The sequence below is a fragment of the Cheilinus undulatus genome, linkage group 17 (genome assembly GCF_018320785.1).
Source record: "Cheilinus undulatus linkage group 17, ASM1832078v1, whole genome shotgun sequence".
Classification (NCBI taxonomy): Eukaryota; Metazoa; Chordata; class Actinopteri; order Labriformes; family Labridae; genus Cheilinus; species Cheilinus undulatus.
Window position 1 is genome coordinate 34,047,612 of NC_054881.1, and position 27,315 is coordinate 34,074,926.

Sequence of the window (27,315 nt, forward strand, 5' to 3'; positions counted from 1 at the left end):
TAAAAAAAAAAAAACAGAGTTTGGAGTTATGACTGCATCAGATCAGTCACAACACAACCCATTGTTCAAGCTCTTTCTTTACAGCATCCTGAGGTGACACACAACAACAATTAAATCTATAACTGCACATCACAGGCCCACCATTTAAGATGCAAACAATGGCACTTTGAGGGTTTTAACAGCAAATGTGTGCAATAGATTATTCATAAGAGTTCATTTACTCACCAGTTTTTACTCAGAAGTCCTTTCATTTCCAACCCTAAATTACTTTTGGCAAAGCTAACAAAGATGTGTGAGTGTTTTCTGTCAGTACTTAACTCAAACAACATGCTACATCTAAAGTGTAAGTCATAGCTAATAACCAGCACTCTTCAAGAGAAAAAAAAAAAACAGTTTCTCACCTGGACTGTTGGCTACAGTGTCAAAGTGGCAGTTAGCTAGCATGAGATGTTGTGTCCCACCCTTGGGCTCCAGTCTGACAGCAATGTTGGTGACATGGTCGTAGAAGCTGGTGAAGCCTCCGAGGAAGTCGATGGAGAAAGAGCCCGTGGGACGCTGCACATCTACCGTGAGCTGATGGGGGCCCGCTGACGTTTCCATGCGGATGTTGTCAATCTGCTTTAACAGGTAGTTCACCGTCAGGACCTCATTCTCCGGACTGCCCACTGGACGAGGGCCGACACTGGTGACCTGCTCCAAATGCCGCCTAGATAGTGAGGAGAGGAAAGAGTTAAAGTTAAACAGATTAGGCAGTTCATTCATCTTGGTTGCAGAATACCTGGAGTGTTGGTTTTGATAAATACAGTGCCTTAAAAAGTATTGACTTCTTTGGATGTTTTACCCCTTTATTTATTTTAAATCAATCATGGTCAATATAATTAGGCTTTTTAACCAAAAAAGAACTCTTTAATGTCAAAGTGAAAACTAATTTCTACCAAGTAATGTCAATGAAATAAAAATATGTTGGGTAAAATAAGTGGTTGTATAAATACTCACACCCTTTAAAGTGACTGACCTAATTCAACAGAGGTCCAGTTATTTGGTACTAGTAGACTCACAATTAGTGAAATGGGGATCACCTGAGTGCAGTGAATGTGTCTCAAGTGATTGACATAAAGACATCCGAGTCTGGAAGGTCCAGTCACTGGTTAATCAGTATTCATGGCTACCATTACACCATGAAGACAAAAGAACACCCCAAGCAACTCAGAGAAAATTATATTGAAAAGTACAAGTCAGGTAATGGATACAAAAAATTCCAAGGTGCTGCACATCCCCTTTTCAGTTAAATCCATCATCAAGGAAATGGAAGAATACAGCACATAAATCTGCCTAGATCAGGCCGCCCTCACAAACTGAGTGACCGTGCAAGAAGAAGACTAATGAGAGAGGCCACCAAGACACCTATGACTTCTCTGAGGGAGTTACAAGCTTCAGCAGCTGAGATGGGAGAGACTCTGCATATAACAACTGTTGGTCGGGATCTTCAGTGGTAAAAGCTTTATGGGACAAGAGAAAGCCAGTGTTGAAGAAAACTCAGATTAAATCTGGACTAGAGTTCACCAAAACGCATGTGGGAGACTCCATGGTCAAGTGGAAGAAATTTCTTCAGTGTGATGAGACCAAAATGGGGCTTTTTGTCCATCAGACAGGACACCATGTTTGGCAGACACCAAACACTGCCCATCCCCACAAACATACAATCCTCACTGTGAAGCATGGTGGTGGCAGCATCATGCTGTGGGGATGCTTCTCAGTAGCCATCTGTGAAAGGCTTGTAAGGTAGAGGGTAAAATGAATGCAGAAAAATATAGAAAAATCCTGGAGGCCATTTTAGTCAGTCTGCAAGAGAACTAAGTCTTGATATAAGATTTGTTTTTCAGCAAGACAATGACCTGAAGCATGCAGTGAAAGCTGCACAGACATGGTTTCAAAACAACAAGGTGAATGTTCTGGAGTGGTTGAGTCAAAGCCCAGATCTCAATCCAATAGAGAATTTGTGGCTGGACTTTAAAAGGGCTGTTAATGCCAGCAACCTGACAGAGCTTGAGCAGTTTTGCAAAGAAGAATGGAGTAAAATTTGCAGTCATATTTTCATATGACATATTCTTATTTGTATACTTTGTAGAAATATGTTTTCACCTTGACATTAAAGGTTTTTTTTGCTTTGAATCTTTTATAAAACTGTAAAAGAGGATTCTAAGAACAAATTTATTCCTAAAAATGGTTAGTGAATGAAGCCTTTTACTCTTTCAGTTGAGTTACCAATGAATAAACTTATCTTGGCTTGTTAACTTCCATTCTAAGATAGAAAATGTGGACCAATGTCATGATCGCTGACTGGAGGTCTTGACATGGAGAAATAGATTTAAAAAATGTATATAATGAAATGGGAAGCGGTTTCTAAAGTTACATAGGTGGCCCCAAAAAAGGATAGATGACACATGAAATAAAAAAACTTTAGCTTTACTTTAAATTTGGACCACAGCCCTCACTCACTTAGGTACTGTACTTGGGCTTGTTCCTGTATTGCTTCGACCTGATCCTCTTCTGAGCTGCACAGAGAGACTCCTCTCCGAGGTGGAAACAGGAAATGAAGCAAAGTAACCAATATTGGAGAAAAAAAGAAAACAGATGCTTTCCCTCCTCTTTCCTTTAAAGAAGCAGCTGCTGATGCTTGCTGCAGCTGCTCACCTAACACCAATGTACTTCCAGTGCTTACACCAGCAGAAGTGCTGCTGTGTGCGCTGATGCCAACAGCCTTGCACCCCTCAGTTATATGAAATGTTGTGTTACCATTGTAGCGTCAAAGTGGTTAAGAATGACATTAAATCTTCACAGCCATCTGGGAGACACTGTTTTGTCATCAGATTCATAATTCACATCTGTACTGGCAGGACAGGCATCCATGAAGGCTATGATTGTGACCAAGGAAGCTCAAAGCACTAATCAGGACAAATGCACCACTCTCTTTAGAGAGAAACCAGCCAAATGATGGCAAATCCCATCGACCAGCACTTACAAGAGCTCAACTGCTGCCCTGCAGATCATAATCCCCATCTATCCTTCTCTGAGAGACTGAAAATCTGATAAAAGCGGTTACACTACGTAGCAAAGGAGATAATTTCATCTGGAATAATGCAACTTCTTTGTAAAATAAGGGTGTTTATCAATGGAAGAGGTCACAAAGAATCTTGATACATTATGACTAGAAAAACAATATTTTCTGAATGAACATCTACCTTAAGTTGATCTTCAAACAAGCCTCACTGAATGTTGTATTCCCGCCTAAATCAGTTCAGTTAAAAATGGGTCCTGTGACGCAACTTATGTGGTATTTCTAAACAATTTATTTAGTCTATCAACTCAACTACAGAACCTAAAGCTCCTCGGAGAAATGTTTAACTCTGTGTTGCTTTTGGTATTCCTTTTGCATTCTGCTTTCTTTCAACAACAAACTGCATGTATTCTCCAGAATTTTGCCATGGAAAATGTAAACATAGTCTGTTTAGGCAACATAACTTTATCAAGTCATCTGACACCAAGCCTCCAACAGCAGTTTCAGGTATCAATAACACCTATAAAACCAAGCAAGAAAAGTAAGGAAATTGTATTTAGAAAACAATTTCTTTGTTGTAACAATGCTTCTTTGAAATAAATGTCATAGTGTTTGAAAGCCTGTTTATTTCCCTTTTAAATGGTGCCACATTTTTAAGGAACAAGCCTTTGTGGGATGAGCAGCAGAGCTAAGTATGTGGGTCAAGATGACAAACTAGCGACAATCCCATATCTCCAAAGTCTAGGACCAAACTCTATTCTCCAAGATGACAACACTTGCCCCCACAGAGCGGGGTTTATCAGAGACTACCACCAGAATTTGGGAGTGGAGAGGATGGAATGGCCTGCCTGCAGTCCTGGCCTCAACCCCACTGAACACTACTGGGATCAGCTTGGGCGAGTGACCAACACAACCACATTGGCTGACTTGCGACAAATGTTGGTTGAGGTATGAGATGCCATCCCACAGCAGTGTGTGACCAGGCTGGTGACCAGCATGAGGAGGAGGTGCCAGGCTGTTGTGGCTGTGTGTGGTTCTTCCCCACGCTGCTGAGGCTCCTGTTTCTAATACGTTTCTTAAATAAATGAATTGTTAAATTGCCAATATTTCTTTCTTCTTGAGACTTCAATCATCCAGTCAACCAAACAAGAGCCAGGCAGACTAAGCTGTTTGGCACTGGCAGAGAAGATTTCTTTGTGGGTGTGACCCTCATACTCAGCTCTGCTGCTCATCCCACAAATGTAAGTTTCCTGCTACAAAAGTGATACCATTTAGTTCTTTCTCAGTCAGTCCTGTAATTCTCTGTCATTTTTGTTAGTCTTTAATTGAGTCTTAGTTGTTTTACTTTCATCTGCTGATTTTTTGAAGGAGAGAAACAGTCTGGGCAGTATTGTTAAATTTGTTCTAATACTGGTGTGAAAGAGAGAGATTTGACAACTGTGTAACCAGCAGATCCTTCTTCTAACTTCTTCTGATCACGTGCTTCGGAGTGAATTTTCTCGGTTGCCATCAGGATGTAAGTTGTTTCACCTGTCCGTATAAATAACCATCATTTAAAACCATTCATTCCCTCTACAATCAGATCATTAAATGCACTTGTGTTTTTATATCTCTTAGTCTTTTGTCTTTTATCCTGCCAATTGTATTGTTTTTTCAGTCCATCTATTAATTTTTCAGCCTTATTTATTCCATCATTTATTTTAGGTCTTGTTTTGTATTTTAGCTTACACATATTGTTACTGTGTCCCTGTCTCAAGTTTTATGTACAAGATGCTGCAAACCAAATGCCAATGAGGGATTTATAACATTATTGAATTCAACTGAATTGGAATAAAAAAGCTTTCCAACAGTATAAGATAAATTGCCAAGAAACGTCAATGCAGCAAAGAAACCTACAGAACACAAATTTCCTTAGTTTTTGTGCTAGGTTTAGAAACAAGCAGTCTTGTTGGTAATGGTCTCGTTTGCTTTTTTAGGTTATTGAGAGATAATGTATGGTTCTGGTCAGCTACAATTTCCTCAAAGTAGCTTTAAGTAACGGAGCTTTGTTCCAAAAGCCAACGTGGTGTTTCTAGATTGCTTGATGCACCCTGCTAAACAGATACAACTATGATGATGAAAAAAGACAGAGATTTAGCTTAAAGAAACTTTGAGAATTTTGCCTGGCTTAAAGCTCCTGTAAAGAACTTCCTGGTCATGTTGCTTTTGGTTCTCCTGAAGATCACAGGGTGCCTCATGCCACTTTAAAAAGCTTGTCCTGCCAATAACAAATCTTGTTTTCTGATAAGACATCTCCTCCTGCTTGAATTTAAAAGTTTAAACACAAAACATACAAAAAAAGCTGTTCATCAGCTTGCCTGACACCTACCCTGTGGTTGAAGGAAACCACTAATAACATAACTATGTTGTTATGATTTTTCTTGTTGTTTATGGACTGCTTTTCTTTTTTCATATCATACAAAAACATCAGCATCAATTTCAGTCTGATTCATTGGGAGCGAGAGACTCCACACAGGAGCTTTAAACAGTATCCTACAGGCAATGAGCATGTAGGTGCTTCATCAAATTAGGCCTTCATTGGGGCTCCCATGGACTTTAGGTCATAGATGTCTAAAATTAACACGCTGTCTTCTTATTCTGATTACTTCTTAAAGCTGTGTGGTCATTTTTGTTTTTAATATTGTTCACTGTCCTTTACAATGGTCTTGTTAAGCATTTCCTGGTCTTTTTTTTCCTGAATCATGTTAGACACTTTGAAATACCTCTGTTATTGGCAGCACAAAGGCTAATAAGTCCCCAGGCTGTTACCAACCGTTGGAACACCTGTCTACCTTAAAGGTGGAGGTGGAGGTGAGATGACACCCGGTAGTGGTTTCTAGGCGGGTCTGTTGTCAAACTAGAGGAAAGGTTAGCAAGAGCTCAGCTCCTATGAGTGCGTTAGCGGGCGTCTACAGACAGAAAGGGGAATATTCTAGCATCAAACTCACCTGGCTCTCACTGCGTTGAAGTCGCCGGTCGGTTTCCCAATGACGAGCTGCTGTAACGACAAATGAACGAGTCCCCACAGCACCAAAATAAACACAGAGACCAGAGAAGCTGCCAGCCCTTCCCGCAGCAAGTATATGTTCACTTCGGGTTTCCTCTTTGGGTCACCGTTGTAGCCATTATTCCCACAACGGTCCCGCGAAGCGTCGTTATCTTGCGCTACATAATTCTGTGTCCCGAAGGGTTTTATTCTCCGGACAGTGGTGTCGCTCTCCATTTTTGAGCCAGCGGTACATCAGCTGCAAGCGTCGCTCTCAGGCGTCGCGTTTTTTCTGGTGGACCTACGGACGGAACGCGCTGAAGGACAAACTTCAATGAGAGGGCGGGCGGGCGAGGCGGATGAGAAATGTAAAGCAGAGGAGGGGAGCAGTTAAACTCATGCACAGTATCAATCCCATGAGTGCAGAGGGACATAAATAATCCATTCAATTTATAGAGAATGATACGTAGATACGATGACAATGTAAAGCAGTCATTCTGATTAAAATAAATGTGAAATACGCACAAAGCCTAGGGTTATTTATGAAAAAGGAGACTATCGTGACAGTATATCATGTTTGTTAGGTTCCTTTAGCACTGAAACATGGGCAGTGATAATCGTTTCATTTAACCCTTTGCCAGAAAGCCACTGACTTTACTTACCAAAATTTGGAACTATTCCTTTAATATGAACTCAATGACCCACAATGCAATTCAGCAGAAAACACTTGCAATTTATCCTTAATTTTGAGATTCAGTTCCTCAGTGAAAAGTAGAGCATATTAAGTTTTATCAGGAAAAAAATAAGAAGTGAAATAAAACAGAATAAAATAATTTCAAAGCATTTTACCTGCTGGAGCGTTAAATCCCCACTACACGTTTACACAGATAATGGCATGCTAGCACCATTTAGCTTGACATCTTAGTTTGCTGATGAAATTAGTCGTCAAATTTTGGTTATTTAAGTTATTTTAACTTAACTGTTAACTTGTTGTAAATCATTGATGGCTGACCTGCATTTTTGATGTGATATGACCAAGGTTACTGCCATGCTTTCTGCTTCTTTGCCGCCATCGTGTGGACTAAGTAGAAACAGGTTTTGACTGTAAGCCACTAAAGCTGAGGGTGGCTTTGAATTATTCGATTTAATTTACTTGAAATATACCTTCAAGATAAAGTGGTTGAAAGAATGTTTAAAATATCCAAGCTCATTGTGGTGTTTCCTCCCATACAATATTCTTAAAGTAGGAGGTCTTCAGTTTTTACTGGTATGTAATTATGTGTCTCCAAATTACCAGTAACACTCTCTAAATTTTATCAGGCTATCTTTGCATGGGAATTGTAATATTCTCAACACTTTTACCTGCATAAATCTTTAATTTGGAAAAATGAATGTATTTTTAAAGTGAATAAGTCACTTACTACTACAAGGTTGGGTTGATGGAGGCCTCTATATAGCTGAAGGATTTATTTGATTCTAAAGGTCAAATTCAGTCATTAAACCTTTATGAAAGAAACTGTATTTCCTATTTAATTCCGAGAGTTAAGCTCTATATGAAATCAATACCAAACACTATACAGAAATTAATGAAAGGATATAAATACAAGATTTGATCCCAAGTGCTACAGGAAATCTGAGTATAAATGGCATTGATTTAAACAGTAATGAATACACAGACAAACATATAAGAAGATGTCTCTACAACAACAGGAGGATATCAACACGTGGGAAAACCTTCTGAAATTCTTATTCAACTAACATTTACTGACAGAAAGCTTGGCTTGTTCCATTTGATTTTTTTATTTCAAACAAAATCAGAAAATAGCATGTTAAAACACTGAATATTTTACAAGACTTTACATTTTGAGTTTTCTGATGTTGATAAACAATGTATTTTTACTTATTCTTTAGTTGTCCCCTTTGTAAGACATTTTGGAAAGGTCTTGAAATCTATCTCGTGTAAAACAAAGACTAATTGACTTTAAAGGCAAAAATATTTTCATGTATTTTGAACGCAAAGATTTAAAAAAAAAAAAAAAGAGTATTTTCAACCTCTTTATTTTGTTGGCAAAATTTCACATCCACAAGGCCAAAGTCTCCAACACTGTTCCTTGTTTAAATTATCTTTAATTGAACTAAAGTATTATTTTGAGTCTCTGGAATTATTCATTATTAATTATTATTAATTAATTAGTAATAATCAAACAATTATTACCTATCAGAATCTTGTTTGTTTACTCAGTGAAATTTTCTCTTCTCTCCCTGTGAGAAAACCATTTGGCCTTTTCTTCATATGAAATCAGTATATTTGTTATTTTTTTTCCACAGATTTTCAGAAACATTGGCACTCTTTGCTCATTCTGTATCAAAACATTTCCTTCTAAATTATTCTGTTGTTTGTGAAATATTTTTTATTACTTCTTTCTTGAGCAAATGTGCTCAAGACAGAAGTACAGAAGACGTACAACTCTATTCATAAAATATTTGAGATCATTTCAGATTTTTGTTGCATTTTTACTTTTGCTGTTCATTGATAATAAATTTCTCTAAATATGAGTCATGGTTGCCTTAGCATCTTTTGTGATTAGATAATATTCTTTTTGATCGAATATGAAACTTTTAGACTCATCTACATGGTCAGCAAATGAAATATAGGAAAACATCTACTTTTCAGAAAAGAAAAAAAACACCTAGAATTATATGAGTAGATATGGCTGTCACTTTCTAAGGAAAGATCAGATAACAATTAAATTTATATGGAAGTCCAAAACATTAAATTACAACTTTCTAAATCAAAAAAAGCAAACTTCCTTGGGTTATGTCCCAGTTCAAAGTGAAAAAGCCCAAAATCTCTACAGGCGTTTTTCAAAATTTCTGATAAATTCCTCCATTCTGAGACCAAGTAGATGTAAAATTGGAACAAAAAAATTGTTAGACTGAAAGTCTAAGTTGTCCTGATTAGAATGATGTATGGCACTTGATGTTGACTACAAGCAGATTTAAAAAAAAAAAAAAACATCATGAATGCAGATGAGTCAGGCGTGCCCCATACTGGTCTAGGTCTTTATGGGTTATGTAGAAATAACAATTGTCATCTACAGTTATGCCTACTGCAAATGAAGTTAACAGAGTTAAATCATTTGTATAAGGAAATGTTTAACCACACAGATTCAACTAATTTTATGATTTGTTAGTTAATCCTCAAAAAGCCTAAGCAAATGAAACAAAAAACATCACATTTTTCAAATTAAGGCCTGGTTTAAGTAGATGATTTTGTATACTAGATCCCAGTTGTAAGGTAGATACAACAAGACTGGGGTTTGGTAGGCTACATCAATTAAAGTAGGCCCTCTTGTTAAACTAACCCCTAAATCTTTCAAACACATTAATAAGCTACACCAGTTAAACTGGGCTAATTGAAATGCTTGTTTTTAAGGTTTTTTTAATGTGTTAATATAGAATAGTTCCTGTCACCTGTGATTTAAATGGTCATTGCCAAATCGTAAAATACGTGTTTTTTGTATAGTTCTTCGTCCTTGGTATTTTTGAAGGACATGTAAACAAATAGGTGCTATTATCAAGAGCTGCTCACACAACAGCGGGCTCAACATTTTTCTAACTGAAGGAAAAAACAGGAAGGACGCTAAGTTCCCTTTGAAATGAAATGATGATATTCACATTAGAAGCACGAATGAGTTGCAGTATCGTATTTTATTTCTGTTCTGAGGACGGCCAGGGGTCAGGGACGGGTAATACACCCAGGTGAAATAACGGTCATAATCTTTGTATTTTAGCGTCTAGCATCTCTCAGTTAGCTTTAGCTTGTTAGCAGAGCGTGAAGCTAGAAACAACACGTTCTAAAGGAAGCCGTAACTACGTTGTTCTCTTTCAAAATAAAAGTAGTTACAAGTTTTTGTTTTTTTTGTTTTGTTTTTGTTTTTTTTTTTGGTGGAAATGTATTACTAGTTTATTCGTTTAAAAGTAAAAATCTCTGAAAACTCAAAAAAGCTATGAAAAAAGAAAATTCTATGGAAATCCTTAAGCCGTTATTTTCTTGTGATACATGTCAGTTTCCACTTAATCGGCCCATGGCTAGGCTAAATCATGCACAGATAGAGATGTTTTTGTTTTTGTCTTAGAAGTGGCTTGTTTTGCTTTGGGGCTTTAGAGCAGGGGTTCTCAAACTTTTCAATCTGTGACCCCTATATGAAAGTGCCAGAGTCCAGGGACCCCTCCTATACCTGAAGCTTGGTCATTTCTGCACAGTTAAATCATTTGAAATTTGTCTTTGTTTTCTGGAAGGCATCTGGCAACTCCTTCTCTCACAACCCCCACAATGAGAACCACAGGATGGGTTCGGGGTTTAACTGTTTTCCTACACATATTCTATCTATTGAAGCATTTTATAATTCTGTCTTTTGAATAAGGGATGTAATACTTTCAATTTAATTAGATATTCTCTCAAATGGAGAGAGTGTGAAAGCAAAGCTGCCAGGACTTCCTGGCAGTTTATTGTTTAGGTTCTGTTCCAATGCCACTTTTGTTTGTCCCATTAAATTCTAAAACATGGGGTAGATTTTAGAAATATTAATTTCTGAGTAGTGATTTAAAGCCAGTATGTAATCAGTAATATTAGAGGCCAGTTAACCTGTAATCATAACACACTGTGTGATTTTGGTTAATGTGACATGTGTTTGGCAAAGTATGTTTTTTACTGGCATGAAATTGTTCACGTTCTTGTCATGTATCGAATTTGGGTATAATGTCTTTATTTGAAAAAAAAAAAAAACTAAAACAAACTACATTCAACTGCCCAGCACATAAAAGATAAGTTATATCTTAGAAATGAAGAGTAATTGAGAATATTAACCTTATTGACCAATCTCTGGCCACTTCTTGACCCCTGACTGGCCATTTATTGGTCCTTTTTTTACCCTTTATTGACCACTTATCCTCAGTTCACAAACTGTAATGATTTACCATTTGTTTTACAAAGACAGAGGATTCTGTACTCCCCATGAAATGTACCAAAATAGCTCTAACACACAATGATGTTTAAGATAAAGACACTTCAAACTGAATTCATTCATATCCAGCAAATTCATTAACTAATAAATACAATCTAGTATATAAAATGAATGGTATGGGTTATTCTGAATTCCAATGCCACTTTCTAGTGTCAGCAAGAATGTTGCTTCTCCTTTAAGAAGTGACATTTTCGACAGTTCATGACATTGTAACGCCGATAAACGACTATTATTTTGAAGAGTAGTCAAACGTAAAACGGAAATGTTCCGCCTTCCGTGTACGTGACTTGATCGTTGCCTTTACTAGCAGCTCCTGAACCTCCGACCGACCACTACCCAGCAGAGCAGAGCAGAGAGCAGTCAGCCCGTCGTGTCTCTATCCGAGGCCGGATGGTAAAATCCAACCTCCAGCGGATCCTAAACAGTCATTGCTTTGCTCGCGAGAAAGAAGGAAAACAACAGTCTTATACTACCATGGCAGATTTGAGTAGTGGTATCTGTGACATGATTGGGAAGTAAGTAAATCTTCAAAATACCATACCTAGCTTGCTGCTAACTTGGTGTGGGGGATGGGTGGCTAAGCTAATTTAGCTTGAAGCTAACCCTCGGAAACGCGGAAGTGAAACAAATTTAAATGTCCCTGTTTACTGAAAATACGTCGTATAGTTAATTCCTCAGTATGGGCTTCATCGTATGGCTGTCAGTTTTGTATATGTCATTTAAAATGTAATGTTCAAATAAAGTAGGTCATTATCTTTCTAGACAAACAAGTTTACCAGCATTAGCTAGCGTTAGCTTTAAACGACGTCGAACTTGTCTTACGTCAGTGTAGTTAACTGCGACAACTAGCTTGCTAATTCGGAAAACAATGGTGTAGCCAATGTTCATTAATTTAAGGGACGTTAGAAGTAGCTTTAAATGTCAGTCAGTGTTTGATGTCTACAACAAAAATCATCCGAGGGATTTATAAAGGATTGCTTCTCGTTTATGGACGCATTAGCCTATCTAAAGATCCGACCGACCTTTTTACACGTTTTCACGGTCAAAACAGTCGAAAGCCAGTTACCTGGGTCGATCTTTGCGTAGTGACGTATTTTAATTACCGACGAGAAAATAAGATTAGTAAGGGGTTGACTAATAAAAGTAAGTTTTCAAAAATGGTTAATGATTTAATAGTAATAATTCGCACTATCCCCATGCAATTATTTGTAAAAGCCCAAAACACACAAATTTTAATATTTCTACCTATGTAAATCACCAGGTGAGCACATGGTTGGGGCCACGGTAGTCTCGTGAGCTGACAACGGAGTCATGTTAGTTATTACGCAACTGACGGTAAATGTAGCTCTAGAAGCGCAGTGACAGCAGGGCGAGGTAACGAGTGCCCTTAAGGAATTTTAACATGCTTTTTTATAGGCACAGTTCATCTTTATACAATTTTATACCGTCAAGTTTTAGTTTCGGTTTAATGTTTACATAGTGTCGTCTCACCGTTAGTGAACCACAACAAACAATATTTAGATGGTTACTTTATTTTAACCATAAAGAAAATAGCCTACAACCTTGACTATCCCTTTTATCGTTATTTTTATTGATTTTTTTTTTCATACCGACTAACAAAATTGACCGGGATCAGCTGTTGTTTTGTTGGAAAATTTACTCCGGGCCTGTTGGTACCCTTCTTAAAATGTGTGATCTGAGAAGATAAGGTCTGTTTACACACTCAGACTCAGTTAGAAAGTAACTAATTACATTTGAAATAAGTGAATTTCCTTTTACTGAAATTTTAACCAGAGTGGTTGCACTTTTAGTTGAGTATACCAGTTTTTACATTTATACTCACAGTAGCACATAGGAGACTTATTCCACATCACATCTTGAAAAAAGTGTTGTATTTTACTTTATTATTGAAGTGCAATTTTACTTGTAAACCTGGTTGGAGACAAGGTTTTTATAGTTAACTAAAACGAAGATGTAAAAATCATTTTAAACCAAATAAAAACTAAGCTGTACAAATAAGTATTTTGTGCTTACAAAACTAACTAAAATGAAATAGAATTAGGGACAAAATCTCCTTAGTTTTAGTCTTTGTTATTAACACACTGACTGACATGAACACCCAAGCCTGGATAGAGTGAACTGCCTGATTTGACTGAAGACCACTTCACATAATGGTAATTTTAGGTCTTGAGTTGTATACCAACATTAAAATTGAATAATTACAGTGAAAAGTGAAGAGTCCTTTTGGATGTTACCCCTGGCAGGTATCCCACATTTTCGACAAAACGTAAACTAATAAAAACTAAACTAAAACTAAGCATTTTGGGGCTGGACTGAACTGAAAACAGCAGAAAAACTAACTAAAACTAAACCTTGGTTGGAGATTACCAATAAGGAAAGTTCATATTTCACCTTACAACTTTTCAGTAGCCACTAAGCCTAAGCAATTAATCAAAGTCTAAGCTAAATTACATTGTGTCCTGCAATTTTCAAAATGCAGAAATATTTCTTTGACCAGAAACGTGTTAAAAAAAACCGGTGTCATACAATTTTTAGCAGCAAAGATGTTTTTCTTTACACATCATGCAACATTGAAGTGTCTTTTTTTCTAGAATAGTTTGCAAAAAGTCTTATTTCTGTAAATGTTTCTTATATGTTTAAAATTAAAGTGACTTACAAAATGATCATTTACATCAATTAAACAATTCACATTGCATCCACAGTATGAGATAAAATAATAGCAGATTTTTTTTTTTGAAATTGTTCAGCCCTGGTTGTCATAATGATTACTAAAAACTTTAAGTAAACAAACCAGTAAATTTCTTTGTGTGATTGAAGTAGATAAATAAAGATATCTAATACATTCAGTTTTATGCATCATGTTATATCATCTTAACATATAAGCCAGGCCTACAGGAAAGAACAGTTGATGTTTATTCTTAAGTTGTTGTGGTAATTATATGGAATGATTTAGTGCTTGTGTTTGTTGAAAAATACATAGGATGAGGAACTTAAAAATAAATGGAGGTTTAATCACAAATGCAATATTGAAAAAAAAAAAATGCAGTTATTTTCCCAAATCATTCAGCCCTAGTAGCTCCTCTGTAGTTGAAGTAAATTTTAAATTAAATACTTTTACTTGATTAGATTTAGTAATTTTACATAAGTACAATAGTCATGTTCTTTTTGCACCCAGAGCAGAACTAAGTTTGTTTGTGGGTATTTGGTAAATGATAGGGGAATGTGCTCTTGCTGAGTTTAGGGCAAAACACTACAGTTTGAGCACTGCTATTGTAAAGACATGTTATCATATCTGTAAACACCATGCTGTTGTTTTGGAAAAAAACAAACTACAAGCAGTTTATTGGTATACATAGAGATTGGCACATTTAGGTGGTTTGGTGGTTAGATGCTGCAGCGTCTGTGATCTGAGATGAGAGTGGAAGTATCAGATGTAGTATCAGGATGTGGTCTGAAAGTTAGATACAGCAATGCCTTTGGTCTTCAGAGGCCATAATAAAAACAGGAACATTACTATGTCTAGAATATTTCAGCTGCAGGTTGTGCCTTGTTTTATGAAAATGTTGAAGCCCGCAGTTGTCTTGATTGAGTCCCATAATAATCATAAAGTAAGTTATCTAAAAATCGTCATTAAAAATAACATGCTTGTGTTATATGTCCCTTGTTTTAATGGTAACTTGAGCATTAACCAGAATTGTTTTGAGATTTTTTTCTGCCACAGTGTTTTAATCCTATCATCTTTCTCTCCTCCCTTCCAGCTTGTCCCTGCACTGTAGTAGTACCCGTGGCCCGGGGCCTCTGTGGTGCTCCTGATGCCCCTCTCCCACCCCTGAAGATCCCAGGTGGGCGAGGGAATGGCACACGGGATCACACTCCTTCAGCTCGGCAACTCTACTCAGTAAGTATAAAAACACCTATATGCTTTCTTGTTGCTGAGAAGGAGTTGGATCGTCCACTACAGCAGCTCCTGGCAGATGATCTAGTGTCAGTTTAACATGGCACTCAAGGGTTTTACCTAATTTAGCCATTTGTTCAAGTGATAGGACTAATTGTTAGTGGATGTGGGTAAACATCTACTGTGTTGTAACTAGAATTTGTGTTTCCAGGACCGAAAGTTGACTGTAACGGAGGAGCCAGCGGGGAATGGTCGCCCTGGGATACTCCACTTCCTAAGTCGTCCTACCATCACCAAGACGATACAGTGGGATGCTGTATTGAGCAGCAGCGCACTTTACGTGGAGATACCTCTTGACCCTCTTCCTGAAGGCAGTAAGGAGAGGTGAGGCAAAAAAACTTTTTTTTTTTTTTTTTTTTTTTTTTTTTTTTTACTGGTAGACCTGAGGAAGATTGGTTTAGAATAAACCGATTTAAAAGGTAGATTATGTAAACATTGGCATTGGAAATGTTTTGTCAGCAAAGAAGGTGATAAGACTCTGGTGACCTCTTGAACTTTGACTCGTGTTTACCTGCTCACCTACAAAGTCTAGAGTCTAAACCCTTTAAGGGGAAGCCAAAGCAGATCTTTTTAAAATAATCAGGAATATTAAGTTGAATGAGAGTAAGACTGTTGTTTTTTTCTCTTGCATGGTGACCTAATCTGCTCCCTGTTCTCGCTTCAGCTTTGCAGCTCTCTTGGAGTATGCTGAAGAACATCTGAAAGTCGTTAGCGTGTTTGTCTGCTTCTACAAGAACAGAGATGATCGTGGTATGTGCTTACATCCCTCGTTTCCCTAAAATATTTGCTATTAAGAAAAATTGTATCTTAACATCTCTTCTCCCTTTTGTTCCTTCAGCTAAACTGGTGCGTACATTCAGTTTCCTGGGCTTTGAGATTGTGAAACCGGGCCATACCCTCGTCCCCCCTCGACCCGACGTTTTCTTCATGGCCTACAATTTTGACCGGGACTCCTCGGATGAGGAATAACCCTCTGGATAGCCCCTCCATTCCCATGCTTACTCCCCTTCTCACCTCTCATTCTTCGTTTGTTGATCCCGTCCCAGCTTAAATACTCACATCCGTCTGTGTTAAACTTCTCCCTCTGTATGCAATTATTTATTTCCTCATGCATTCTGAAGGGAATATCTAAGTTGTGTATCTCCAGTTTCCACCATCTATATTTGTGTGTTGTTATTCTGTTTTCATGGATTAATTAATGCTGTCACCTATAAACGAGGGAAGATTTAGTTCTTTAAATTTCCTGTCATTTTGCAGTTGTCATAGCGATAAGTTCATGTCATGCATCATTTCCATCCTCAACTCTTTGTGTTTTTATCGATACTTCCTTTTATGATAGATTAAGGTGGAGGATTTTTCGTTTGTTGAATGTACAACAAAAAGGTCATCAGGTTTACACTCGGGTACTCCAGCTTTCTTTTAATTGGCAAAATAATGAAAGTCGTCCCATGTTTTCTTTCTGTCTGAATTGAATAACAAATGCAATTCAGTGGGACCAGTTTTATTTTGTAGCACTAATACCCTCTTTAAAGTATTAGTATTTTTAAAGGTTACTCTTGAGCAACAGCCCCAATAATTGGTACTTGATAGCTGAATAGTGAATCCATTTAGAGTAGAGGTGGAGTGAAAACGGATGCTGTTGCACACGTCTGATACAGACGCTTCAGTCTCAGTTAAAGATCCAACAGTTAATTGGTACAAAGCGAAAGGAAAGATAATAATCCAAAGTGCTTTGCTTTTTTCCTGCCATGTATATCGGACAATATTGTAGTAGTTTGATTTGGAGGTTGAAAAATGCTGTGATGTTATGATTGGATTTTTTTGTTTTATTCTTTGGATTAGCATTCCTTTAACTTTTGAAGATAGTATTACGTTGTTTGTTCACCTGCATAGTGGTACCTGTTGTGCTCTGTGATAATAAAACAAACAAAAAAAATCTTTAGTTTGGGATTCCTTTGGTTTTGATATTCAAATACAAAAAGCGCCATTGAAATGATCGCTATATATTTAAACTGTCAGTGGTTATTTAAATATTTTTGTATGCCCACATTGCGTAATATGCCAAGTACAACCATTGATTTTAACCATACCATCTCATGAAATATTACTTTATTTTATGGCCCTCGATCAAAGTAGCGTCACACAATCTGTGCTGCTCATTGTAGAAAAGCTCAGGAAAACCAGGTCAGTTACAAAAGAGCAGCAGGGCAGACATCCAGAGCATGTCTTATGACATCTTACCACCAGGAGGCTCCACTGAACAACACAACAGCTGAATGTGAAGTTATATTTCTACTCTGCTGCAGTAAAAGCTGAGGGACCTGAACTTCTAAAGAACATTTGTAAATTTAATTCATAGTCTGATTGTGAATAGGTAAGGCTCATTTGATAATGTCATGATTTGTTTACAGTCTCCTTGTCAGGGAAATACTAGAAGCATCTGCTCAGTTTTAAGCACATCAATAGGCTAGTTCAGTGAGAAAGGAAAACTGATGTTAGATGCTTGTATTACTTTACTTTGCACACAGAAGCAAAATTATTTCACAAACAGCCACCTTTAGAACTGACCTTTTAGTTGATCCATAGCACAAACCACTGTTGTGCAATGATGTCCTTTAACTTTGTAAAGCTCAAATCAAGTTGAAACTGAGTTATCTTCCAGTTTACACAGAGTATTAAAAACTTCAGTAAGGGTTTGAGCTGCGTAAACCAAAGAAATCAATTTAGACTTGATAAAGTTACAGCATTTCCAAGTGTGATGATCTGCAGTGAGAAGTATCAAGAAATTCAAAGAGCCACACAGTCCAGAACAAGCCTGCAGAGGTAGGAAGAGAAAGATTTCAGGGACTCTAGAAAGAAAACTAGTGAGTGATGTGTCTAAAGACCCCAGACAGCTGCTAAGACACTAGTGAAGGACTTAGCCAAATCAGGACTTGTAGTCTCAAAGAAGACCATCACTAGAGCCCTGCACAGGAATGGACTGTGAAGTCAAAGACTTTTTGCCATAGAGACCCTGTTCATGTTTGGAGAAAAGGGGGACGCATATGACCATGAGAACACCGTCCCTACAGTGAAACACAACGGTGGGAGTATGATGCTGTGGAAATACTTCAGTCTGGAATTGGGAATCTTGTAAAGTTGGAAGGAATCACAAAGATTTGAAAGAAAAGCAGTCAGCAGCAAAACTGGGTCTGGGTTGTTGCTTTGTATTCTAGCTCTACAACAACCCAAAACAGACGTCACTACTGGTGAACTACCTCCAGAAGACCAAAGTCAGCGTTGAGTGGTCTGCACAAAGCCCTTTGAAAATCTGTGGGGTGAACTGAAGACCAAGGTCCATGCCAGAAGACCATCAAATCTGGAGGAGATTGGCTAAAGAGGAATGGACTGGGATTCCTCAGGAGAATGTCTGAGACTCGCTGAAAACTACAACAAACGACTGCAGGCTGTTACCCAGCAAAAAGGAGACAACTGACCATCAGCATCAGGGTGGGTTGATAATTTAAACCCTGGTACTTTTTGTGAAATCATTTTGTTTCTGTGTGTAAAGTAAAATAATGTAAGCATTAAAATAAAACAAGGATGTTTGGAAAAGCCGTGTTAAAATGTCTTGCCCTGTTTAACAGCACTTGGGGGATTCCTTCCAACTTTATTTTGGTCTCACCTGACCAAAGGACATGCTTCCAGTATGCAGAATCTTTCTCCATGTTGTCCTTAGCATACTTCAGTCTAGCTTAAAGGTGTCTCTTCCAGCAAAATCAGAGTTTTTCTCAGGCCATTCCTGTGCGGGACTCTTTGCGAATGTCTTCTTTGAGACTACAATTCCTGACTTGGCCAAGTCATTCACTAGTGTCTTGGCAGTTGTTTTGGGGTCTTTAGAAACATCTCTCACTAGTTTTCTTTCCAGTCTTCCTACCTCTGAAAAAAGCATTGAAACAGTCTGCTTGACCATTAAGGAAAACATTTCATTTTCAGTTTTCAAGTGAAGGCCCAACACAGTTTTCTGGAATCCAAATATTTAATAGGTACATATCAAGTATTATTATGACATGTATAAAATTTCAGATCACAATATGAAGCAATGAAATCCCTCAGACTGGCATATGCTGCAAATGTTTGAGGTTTGCCACATAAAAATGACTAATGATTAAAATAGAAGAGCAACTAAAATGGTAGAAAACTGGCGTACGAACATAGATAGTAGTAAGCATACTAGGAAAATCAAAATACGACTTTGTCAAACTTTTTTCTTCAATAGAGTGCAACAAAAGTAATTAAAAAATCAACACAGCACTGAAGCGAAGCGTCCACAAGACGTCTAAAAAGTGTTAGTACTGTAGGTTCACGGAAGGCGAGAGACAGCGCAGAGAGAGAGAGAGAGACAGAGAGAGGGAGGGTCAAAGCAGAGAGAGAAACCAGAGCTATTAGCGTGCCAGTCAATGCAGGAAGAAAGAAAAGAACCTTTGAACAAGATTGAGCAACACTGGAAGGAATGCACATCACAGTTAGCTTTAAGAGACCATAGTAGCATTTTGTACTTGCATGTTGTTGAGTGAAAAATAAAAAACCTGAATGATTGAACAGAAACGAGGACATCACCACAAACAAACAAACAGCCGGCCAATGAGAGGGCGAGGAGTGTGGGTAACACTGGACATCAACAGAGCAGTAAGAAGCTGATGTGTACTGCAGTGTGTTACCACAACGGAGGGGCTACATTTACCATAAACCACCTCAAGAGGTTGAATAATTTAGACGTGAGCTTCCAGACTTCAGGGCCAAGTTGTTAAAAAGTAATCTGATTGGTTGAAAGCAACCCAATAGGATAAAATCTTCACAGAAAAAAGGTAAAGGCAATCTGATTAAATCAGGTAATCCAATCTGTGTTTTCATCCAGGTAAAACATCCAGTTTTTGTTTGGTTAAACCATTATTAAAAATGTGCCAAAAATATCCCAGCAGAAGGCTGAATCCAGGCAATTGGAGTAAAACTGTTAAGTGGTAAACCATTTGAAAATAATCTTATATTTGTAAATATTTTCATTATTTTGCTCTCGAATTGCAGAGTGGCTAACTTGACAAAGTAGGAATGTAAAAAACAGATTTTGTCCACATAAAATAAAACACCAATTAGCTGTTTATAACAAACATTAGCAGCTGCAAAGATCTTTAAGTTTGCACTGATTGTGGCTGCTCCTTTGGACAGACAATGCAGTATGAAGTCATCCAGATTTGGGAACCTTTAAATGCATCTGGATAAGTTTTAACTATCCAATTCATTGAAAAGAGGGCAAAAAAAAACACATATGAGGGATAAGAAAAAAGTAGATTTCCCAATTCAATCATTCTTATCCAGACTGAACCTAATGAGCAGCCAGGCCTACTGTGTGTGATTGGTTTATTTGGTTCATTTAACACCTCCAAACCCTGCACATTTTTAAGTACCATATCAGCACTAACAAAAGATGCTAATCTATTTCAGATTCCAGAGAAATGGGCATGGTTTGGGATGTTTTACATTTTCGTTTTTGTGTCAGAACTAAAATCAAAATAGCAAAAAGACCATGGCTCTAGTTGTACAAAGCCATATTAGGGCCCCTCTAGTATTAATAATAATAAAAAAATAATAATATTTGAGAAACCTAGAATTTTGGAGTTTATCAAGTTATTGCTTCATGAGAAAACAAAGTAAAAAAAACACTTGATTCTTTTTATTTAAAAAGCCACAGGTTTTGACTTCATAAACTTAAAAAATTCAAACTATAAAAGTCATAACATTACAATACCAAAAAGTAAATCTAAAAGTAGCAAAACTCAAAGCACTGGTTGGATCAGAGTCATCTCCCTGAATGCTGCCAGTGTATTGTTTTTTCCAAATAATCCTAGCTTACAGCAATGCCTTTTCAAAGTATGGACTCTCATGATAATGTAATGATTCTGGGCTAAAATCACAAGTGTTTTCTTTTTGTTCAGGCATCACATCCCCAAACAGCTGTTGTACACAGCAAAAACTGGAGTGTAGATATCTCAGAGTTAAATTGAGCTTATTTTAACTCTTGAAGTGTCATTTTGACTCTATTCTGAGAGAGATTGTCTTTACTATTGGTTATTTGACAGTGTTGATCCACCAGTGTTAATTCAACTCTTTAAAGAGTCAACTGATCTAAGCTCCGCCCACTGCAATTATAAATCTGGGGGTGCAGATGTCATGGAGGAGCTCCCCATCATGCCCTTTGGCAGAGTTTAGATTTGTTTTACTTGTGTTTAGTTGCTTTTGGATGTTGCCTGCTGTACAGTGATCTCTGCTGGGGTTCTGCGGGTGGATTGTTGTTTTTGATGTGAGACACATTTGCACTGTGAGTGAAGTTATCCGCCAAGTTAGAGTTCCTGCCTGTGATCCTTAAGGACACGTGCATCAGTATGCATTGCCTTACTATGAGGTTGACTCTCTGCTTTGTTCTTGCCAGAGGAGATCCATCTTAACACAGATTATCAAGAGTCACTGCAGCTGAGTCATATTATTAAATATATAACACCTTCAAATGTTTAGTTTAACTAAATGTAGTGTGGGCCAATATTCTTTTTGGTTATATTCTAATGTACAACTCCTCCGTAGCTAATCAGTACTAAAAGTAAACTTTAAATTAGATACTTTTACATTTTATTTAAGTAGGTTTATAGACCAGTACTTTTCATTTTAATCAGAGTAACTGTACTTTTACTTGAGTACAATAGGCATGCACATAGACATCTCCCTCTAAAATATGCTGTATCCTGGGGACACTGCTCATTTTTGTGTTTTCCTTTTTCTTCCGCCAGTGTGAATTTACAAAAATTATGTTTGCCAGAGAGCTCTGTCAGAATAAAAATCCAGCTCAACAATGACAAATTGAGACAGAAATGTCTCCGTTTCCTGTCTCACATCAGCCCCACGGTGTAATCACTCACCAGACATCTTTTGAACATTGAAGCGGAGACGTTTCATGCTGCTCTCTGATAAACACGATGCTAAATCAACGTGAAAGAACAACAGCAGATGGATATCTGCTGAGCACAATAACGCTAACAGTCTTTGTGTGAAGTTCTGTTTGATTGTAGTTGCTTGGAAACACCAGGGACAACCACTGTGCGACCCTTTATGCAAATCTCCCACTTTTTAACTATTTCAGAGCGCTGCATTGAAACCTACCATTACAAAATCAGAAAACCTCCCCTGCACATAGGTAGGACAATATACAGACTCATCTAATGCACAGATTAGCCAACTTTATCTTATGTTAGAAGAAATATATTAACATCATTGTTTTTGGTGATTTCTCTAATTAGAGGCTTTCTTGTTATTTCTACAGAAAAAGTCCTTGGCAATCAATATTAGACATTTTTGTCGTAAACAACCAAAAACAAAGACTGGCAAACTCTTACATGCTATCTTAATTGCAGAAATACATTTGAGCTGTGCCTCTTACTTTCTCTGGAAACAGACTTGAGGTAATCAAAACAGTAACATTTTTTAACTGATTTTCTAAATTGCAGTTAATCTCAGAAATTCTGCAGTAAATCATGATTAATCACAACCTTTTTATCAAGTTTTAAAATTCCACTATTTTGCATTCATAAATGTTTTTGTAATGATTTGGATTTTTCTACAGCCTAGAATTAAGGCTAATGGACCTGCCCTTCATAGGCATATCGAAGATTTTATCTATTAACATAGAGAAAAAGAGCTGTATGAGAGTTTTTAAAGTGAAATAAGACATTAAAGAGCAGTGGAATTATTTTACATCTTTGTGGATACAGGGAGATGCTGATGTGGTTAAAAGGGGACATATTATCCACAAATCATTTTTTCAGACCTTTCTAACAAGAATATGTACCCCTGGCCTGTCCGCTGTCCCCTCAAATACCAGAAAAATCCATTCCCTTCCCCCCTCTCTTTCTCCACCTTTCAGAAAATATGTGCTGAAACAAGCCGTTCTCAGATTTCCCCTCATGACATCATGTGGGGAGTTAGCCCCGCCCCCAGGTTCAGTTCAAAATTCCACCCCCCTCTCCTGATCTTCCTCTCAGCCAGCTGAGATCCTGGATAGTTCAGATAGGGTTACCCTGCTAACTTTGGTCTGGGAGATTGATGGCTCAAATCCCAGTCAGGTCCTTAACTTTGGATAAAAGTGTCTGTAACATTGCACCATCAGGAGTGCCACATCCATTTCCTCTGAAAGGGGTGTGATCAGGGGCGGAAATAGACAGCTCATTAACATTTAAAGCTACAGACGCAGAAACAGCTCGTTCTGACAAGGCTGAAACAGAGGAATTTTTTAGATATGCAAAAATCCTAAACTAGAGTGTTTTTTTTTCAGCAACAAACTTCACAGGCATGTTTTGGGGATCTCTCTGTGACCAATATAAACTTGTCTTTAAAGAGTAAAATATGTCCCCTTTAACCAAAGTGTGTTGAAAGAGGGATAAAGCATTAGATTAAAAAAATAGTGAACTAATTGTGAACCTTGATTAACTGAGATGAACTCGATTAATCTTGACAGCCCTACTTTTTTCACTAGTATAGATCATTAAAAGAATAAATTACATTCTCTTAAAACATCCAGTATCTAAAAGTATCAAAGTGCCAAGAGTTTTGAAAAACACGTGTAATAGAACGCAAGTTTTTTTTTTCTTTTTTTTTTTTTTTTTACTTTAAGGTGCCTCACTCAGGTAAACTAACACCTGAGTGAGATCCTGTTTGGTACAAAATAAGTGGTAAGCCTGATTTCTAACTCTAAACATTTCTGTACTTGCTCAACAGGATCATTTGTTTAGTATGGTTATGAAGTAAATACTTCAACAACTAAACCCTTAAAGAGAGACGTGTGCCTCTCTAACATTGTTGTGTATAAAAATCTGGATCAAAGAATCTCCAGAAACTCTCCTTAAAGAGGACAAACCTACTGATTTTTTAAGATCCATAGTTCCCTCTGGTGAGATATTAGCTATTCTTACTAGCTCAAGTCATTAAAATGTTATCATGAAAAAGCAGCGTGCTCCTCATTAACCTAAACCTAAAAAAGGCTGCTGCTTATAATCAAAGTGCTTAAAAATTAAACACTGTGCTTCTTTTACATGTTTTGTTGGTTTTCCCTATTTAGTTGCTTATCAGTAACACCTGCATTGGCATATCTAAGCTTTATGACCTTTTACATGTTGTTCTTCTGTGTCTTCAGTAACCTTGTAAAACGATCAGCCCTGCTGTGCTTAAATCACCTGATTAAGCAATCCCATAATTGGCCTGCTGAATTAAACACTTTGTGTATGGTACAGAAAATGTGTGCAGGTTGGCAGGAGTCTAATGACTAATTTCAACGCCAATTTAAAACCACTGAACAACACAGGGGCAGAAAGAAGTGAACAATAAAAGCTTAAAAAACGGAGGTGGTGGATGTGAGCTTTTTGTGCGCTGTTGGGTCAGAAGAAGGAGGATAAAAAGCGTCCTTTGTAAATTTCAGGCTGGTGATGTTAATGGAGACAGTCCAAGTTCAACAAGATGAGGTCAGTTCCTACTGAGGTGGTGTGTGTATGAATGATTGTATACATAGACATGGCTGTATATGCAATATACATTATCCCGTGGTTAAGTACAGTATGTGTGCGCGATGCGGTTTAAAGTGGAGCTCTAGGTACTTGCCGGAATACGTGGGTGCACAGAATGGATGTGCGTGTCTGTACGTTTTTCTACTCATAAATGTGTTTTCGTCCTCATCGGCCTTTGCTGTAGCCGGGAAAGAACTGGTCGAGCAGCAGCTGGAGTGTCACGTTTTGGATCATGATGTAGTCTTTGCCCAAGTCGTGACGGCAGGCGGGGCAGGTGTAAACCTGCGCTCGGAACGACCGCTGGAGACAACTCTGAGGAGAGAGGATGGAAGGAGGAAGTCACACACAAATACAAAGACAGGTGTTTTGAGCAGTTTGGGTAATTAGAAACATGTCTATGGTACCTTGCAAACATTGTGCGAGCAGGCGGTGGTGATGGGCTGGAAGGCCAGCTCCTGGCAGCAGACACACATGAAGATCTGCTCCATCTTACGCAGGAAATTCTTCATATGTTTATAACAGACACAACAGAAATGACAGGTAGAAGGTTGAAAAAGGAGGAACTATACTTTTTTATGAGAAGTATTCACCTCCTTGGATGTTGTACCCTTTTATTGATTTGATAATATATCATAGAAATCGCAAAAAACCCTTTTTAATATCAGAGTGAAAACAGATTTCTACAAAGTAATGTCAATTAAATAAAAGTAAAGATTTATTTTTCAGCAACACTATGACCTTAAGAACACAGTGAAAGCTACACAGAAATGGTTTAGAGACAACAAGGTGAATGTGGCAGAGTCAAAGCCAAGATCTCAATCTAATAGAGAATCTGGGATGGACTTATAAAGGGATTTTCACTCCCGATCCCATGCAACCTGACAGAGCTTGAGCCGTTTTCCAAAGAAGATTGGAGTAAAACTGCAGTGTCCAGATGTGAAAGCCTGATTGAGACCTATTTACACAGACTCAGTGCTGTGACTGCAGCCAAAGGTGCATCTACTAAATACTGGTGAATATCCATGCAGTCACTTACTTTAGATGGAGCGCAGAAAGCCACAGAAAGTTCACAAACATTTTAAAACTATCTTTTTAGATTATTATGTCATCTTTGATTTCGGATGGATTTTTGTACTTGAAGATCAAGACAATCAGAGGATGTGTACATACCGGCCCCTCTTTAAGGTTCTCCATGGCTTCATCCCAGAGTTTCTTGTTGGCTGTGTCCTCCTGGATCAACTGCTTCTGCTGCTCTGACAGCTCAAATGCCTCCTCTACCTTCACCCGCTTGGAGGGAGGTTCTGCTGCTGGTGATGAATCTGTTGGACAAAAAGTAAGTAAGATTTAAAAATAGAAGCTACTCTTTTAGAATAAAACATAAAAATGAAATCTTGAAACCGTGAGGTATGTTTTCAAGCAGTGAATGACTGAAGAAAAGACGCTGGTGGAAACTGTAGTCAACAAATGTTTGGAGACGTTTCCCTGCTCACTCTGTCCTCACCTGTCCTCTTCTTACAACACCTTGTCTGACCTGCTCTGAGCTCCGTCTGTAAAAGCACCCAACACTACCTCTGCTGGTCTTCTGCTCTCCATTACTCTGCAGCTCATCTTCATCCATAGGGGCCATCGACAGATCGTCCTCCTCATCCTCGTCATCCTCCTCCTTCTCTTTGATCTTGCGTTGTCTCCGTGGCCTCCCCCTCGAGTGATGGTGCTTACCCCGGCCTCCTCCACGACCAGGTCTGGCACAGGCCTCCTTTTTTGATTTGTTAGCCATGGCTACCTGATAACCTGGAGGATACTGTGAAGAAATAAGGAAAGGTGTGAGCATCAAGCAGACTGTTTTAAAAGGAGAAATTAACTTCTACCTTTTTAGTAAGTGTATATTGATTTGCATCTAAAAAAAAAGGTTATAGGCATTAGTTGGTATCTGTATCCAGTGAAAAGATTCAACTTTTACCTGAACAGAAAGACCCAGTTTCTTGATCCTCTCTTGTCCCTCAGGTGTCCACGGTGCTGGTTCCAAATCATCCCGTCTCAGCAGGTAGCGCCACACAAGGTAGCCACACTTTCCAATCTCTGGCCAGTACTTAACAACCTAAAGAGAGTAGGGGAGACATGCACCAAATAGTGCCAGGATCAGAATTCTAACCTGCAGCCAGTGCATTGACTGTAGTCTCTGAATTTAATAATAATATTTAACTTATATAGGGGTGCCTGCTCTGCCGACTGAGCTTAAGCAGCAACTGATCTGTGGGTTTTAAACCACCTCTAATTGTAAGGGCTTATGTCCTCCACAGTTCTTTTTGCAACAAACCTTCTTCTACATTTATGGCAATTCTCATACAAAATGCATCTGTACCTTGTAAATACCATCGTAGCGGTTTCCCTCCTCAGGAGCGTATTTGCTGATGCGTCGACCTTTGGAGCTGCGCACCACTCTGACTGGCTTTCCTGCCCGCCAGTTCCTCGACTCTGCACCGTCTTTGTCATTCAGAGGTGCATCGCAGTTTAAGGCCAATGCCCTGAAAGAGAGAGGATAAAACTGTTAGAAATCACACAGAATAGTTTATGTAAGTATGACTTAAGAATACGGATGTTAATGTCTCTGAAAGTGATGAATTTAGTCTCTTTTTTTTTTTCTTTTT

The 27,315-nt window shown here is 38.0% G+C and overlaps 3 protein-coding genes across 4 annotated transcripts in view; 1 reads left to right on the forward strand and 2 right to left on the reverse strand.

The window, feature by feature from the left end:
- The window catches only part of LOC121524735 (endoplasmic reticulum metallopeptidase 1), a 37,031-nt gene extending 30,674 nt beyond the window's left edge, over positions 1-6,357 (reverse strand). The window contains exons 1-2 of the mRNA XM_041810221.1: positions 6,046-6,357; positions 402-706 (exon numbers count right to left, since the gene is read on the reverse strand). Coding sequence (XP_041666155.1) covers positions 402-706; positions 6,046-6,320 — 580 coding nt within the window. The 5' untranslated portion in view covers positions 6,321-6,357. The remainder of the gene's footprint in view (positions 1-401; positions 707-6,045) is intronic.
- A 5,068-nt stretch (positions 6,358-11,425) lies between these two features.
- On the forward strand, positions 11,426-17,022 carry oaz1b (ornithine decarboxylase antizyme 1b). Its single transcript, XM_041811578.1, is given in 6 exon segments — positions 11,426-11,625; positions 14,890-14,941; positions 14,943-15,029; positions 15,238-15,410; positions 15,751-15,836; positions 15,925-17,022. Coding segments are annotated over 6 exon segments (654 nt in total). The 5' UTR covers positions 11,426-11,500; the 3' UTR covers positions 16,056-17,022.
- A 6,426-nt stretch (positions 17,023-23,448) lies between these two features.
- LOC121524875 (E3 ubiquitin-protein ligase UHRF2-like) overlaps positions 23,449-27,315 on the reverse strand; it is a 43,085-nt gene continuing 39,218 nt past the window's right edge. For both annotated transcript variants that reach the window (XM_041810417.1, XM_041810419.1), the window contains 6 exons: positions 27,030-27,192; positions 26,628-26,765; positions 26,237-26,468; positions 25,838-25,986; positions 25,072-25,170; positions 23,449-24,979 (listed from right to left, as the gene is read on the reverse strand). In XM_041810417.1, the coding sequence (XP_041666351.1) occupies positions 24,833-24,979; positions 25,072-25,170; positions 25,838-25,986; positions 26,237-26,468; positions 26,628-26,765; positions 27,030-27,192 (928 nt within the window). In that variant the 3' untranslated portion in view covers positions 23,449-24,832. The remainder of the gene's footprint in view (positions 24,980-25,071; positions 25,171-25,837; positions 25,987-26,236; positions 26,469-26,627; positions 26,766-27,029; positions 27,193-27,315) is intronic.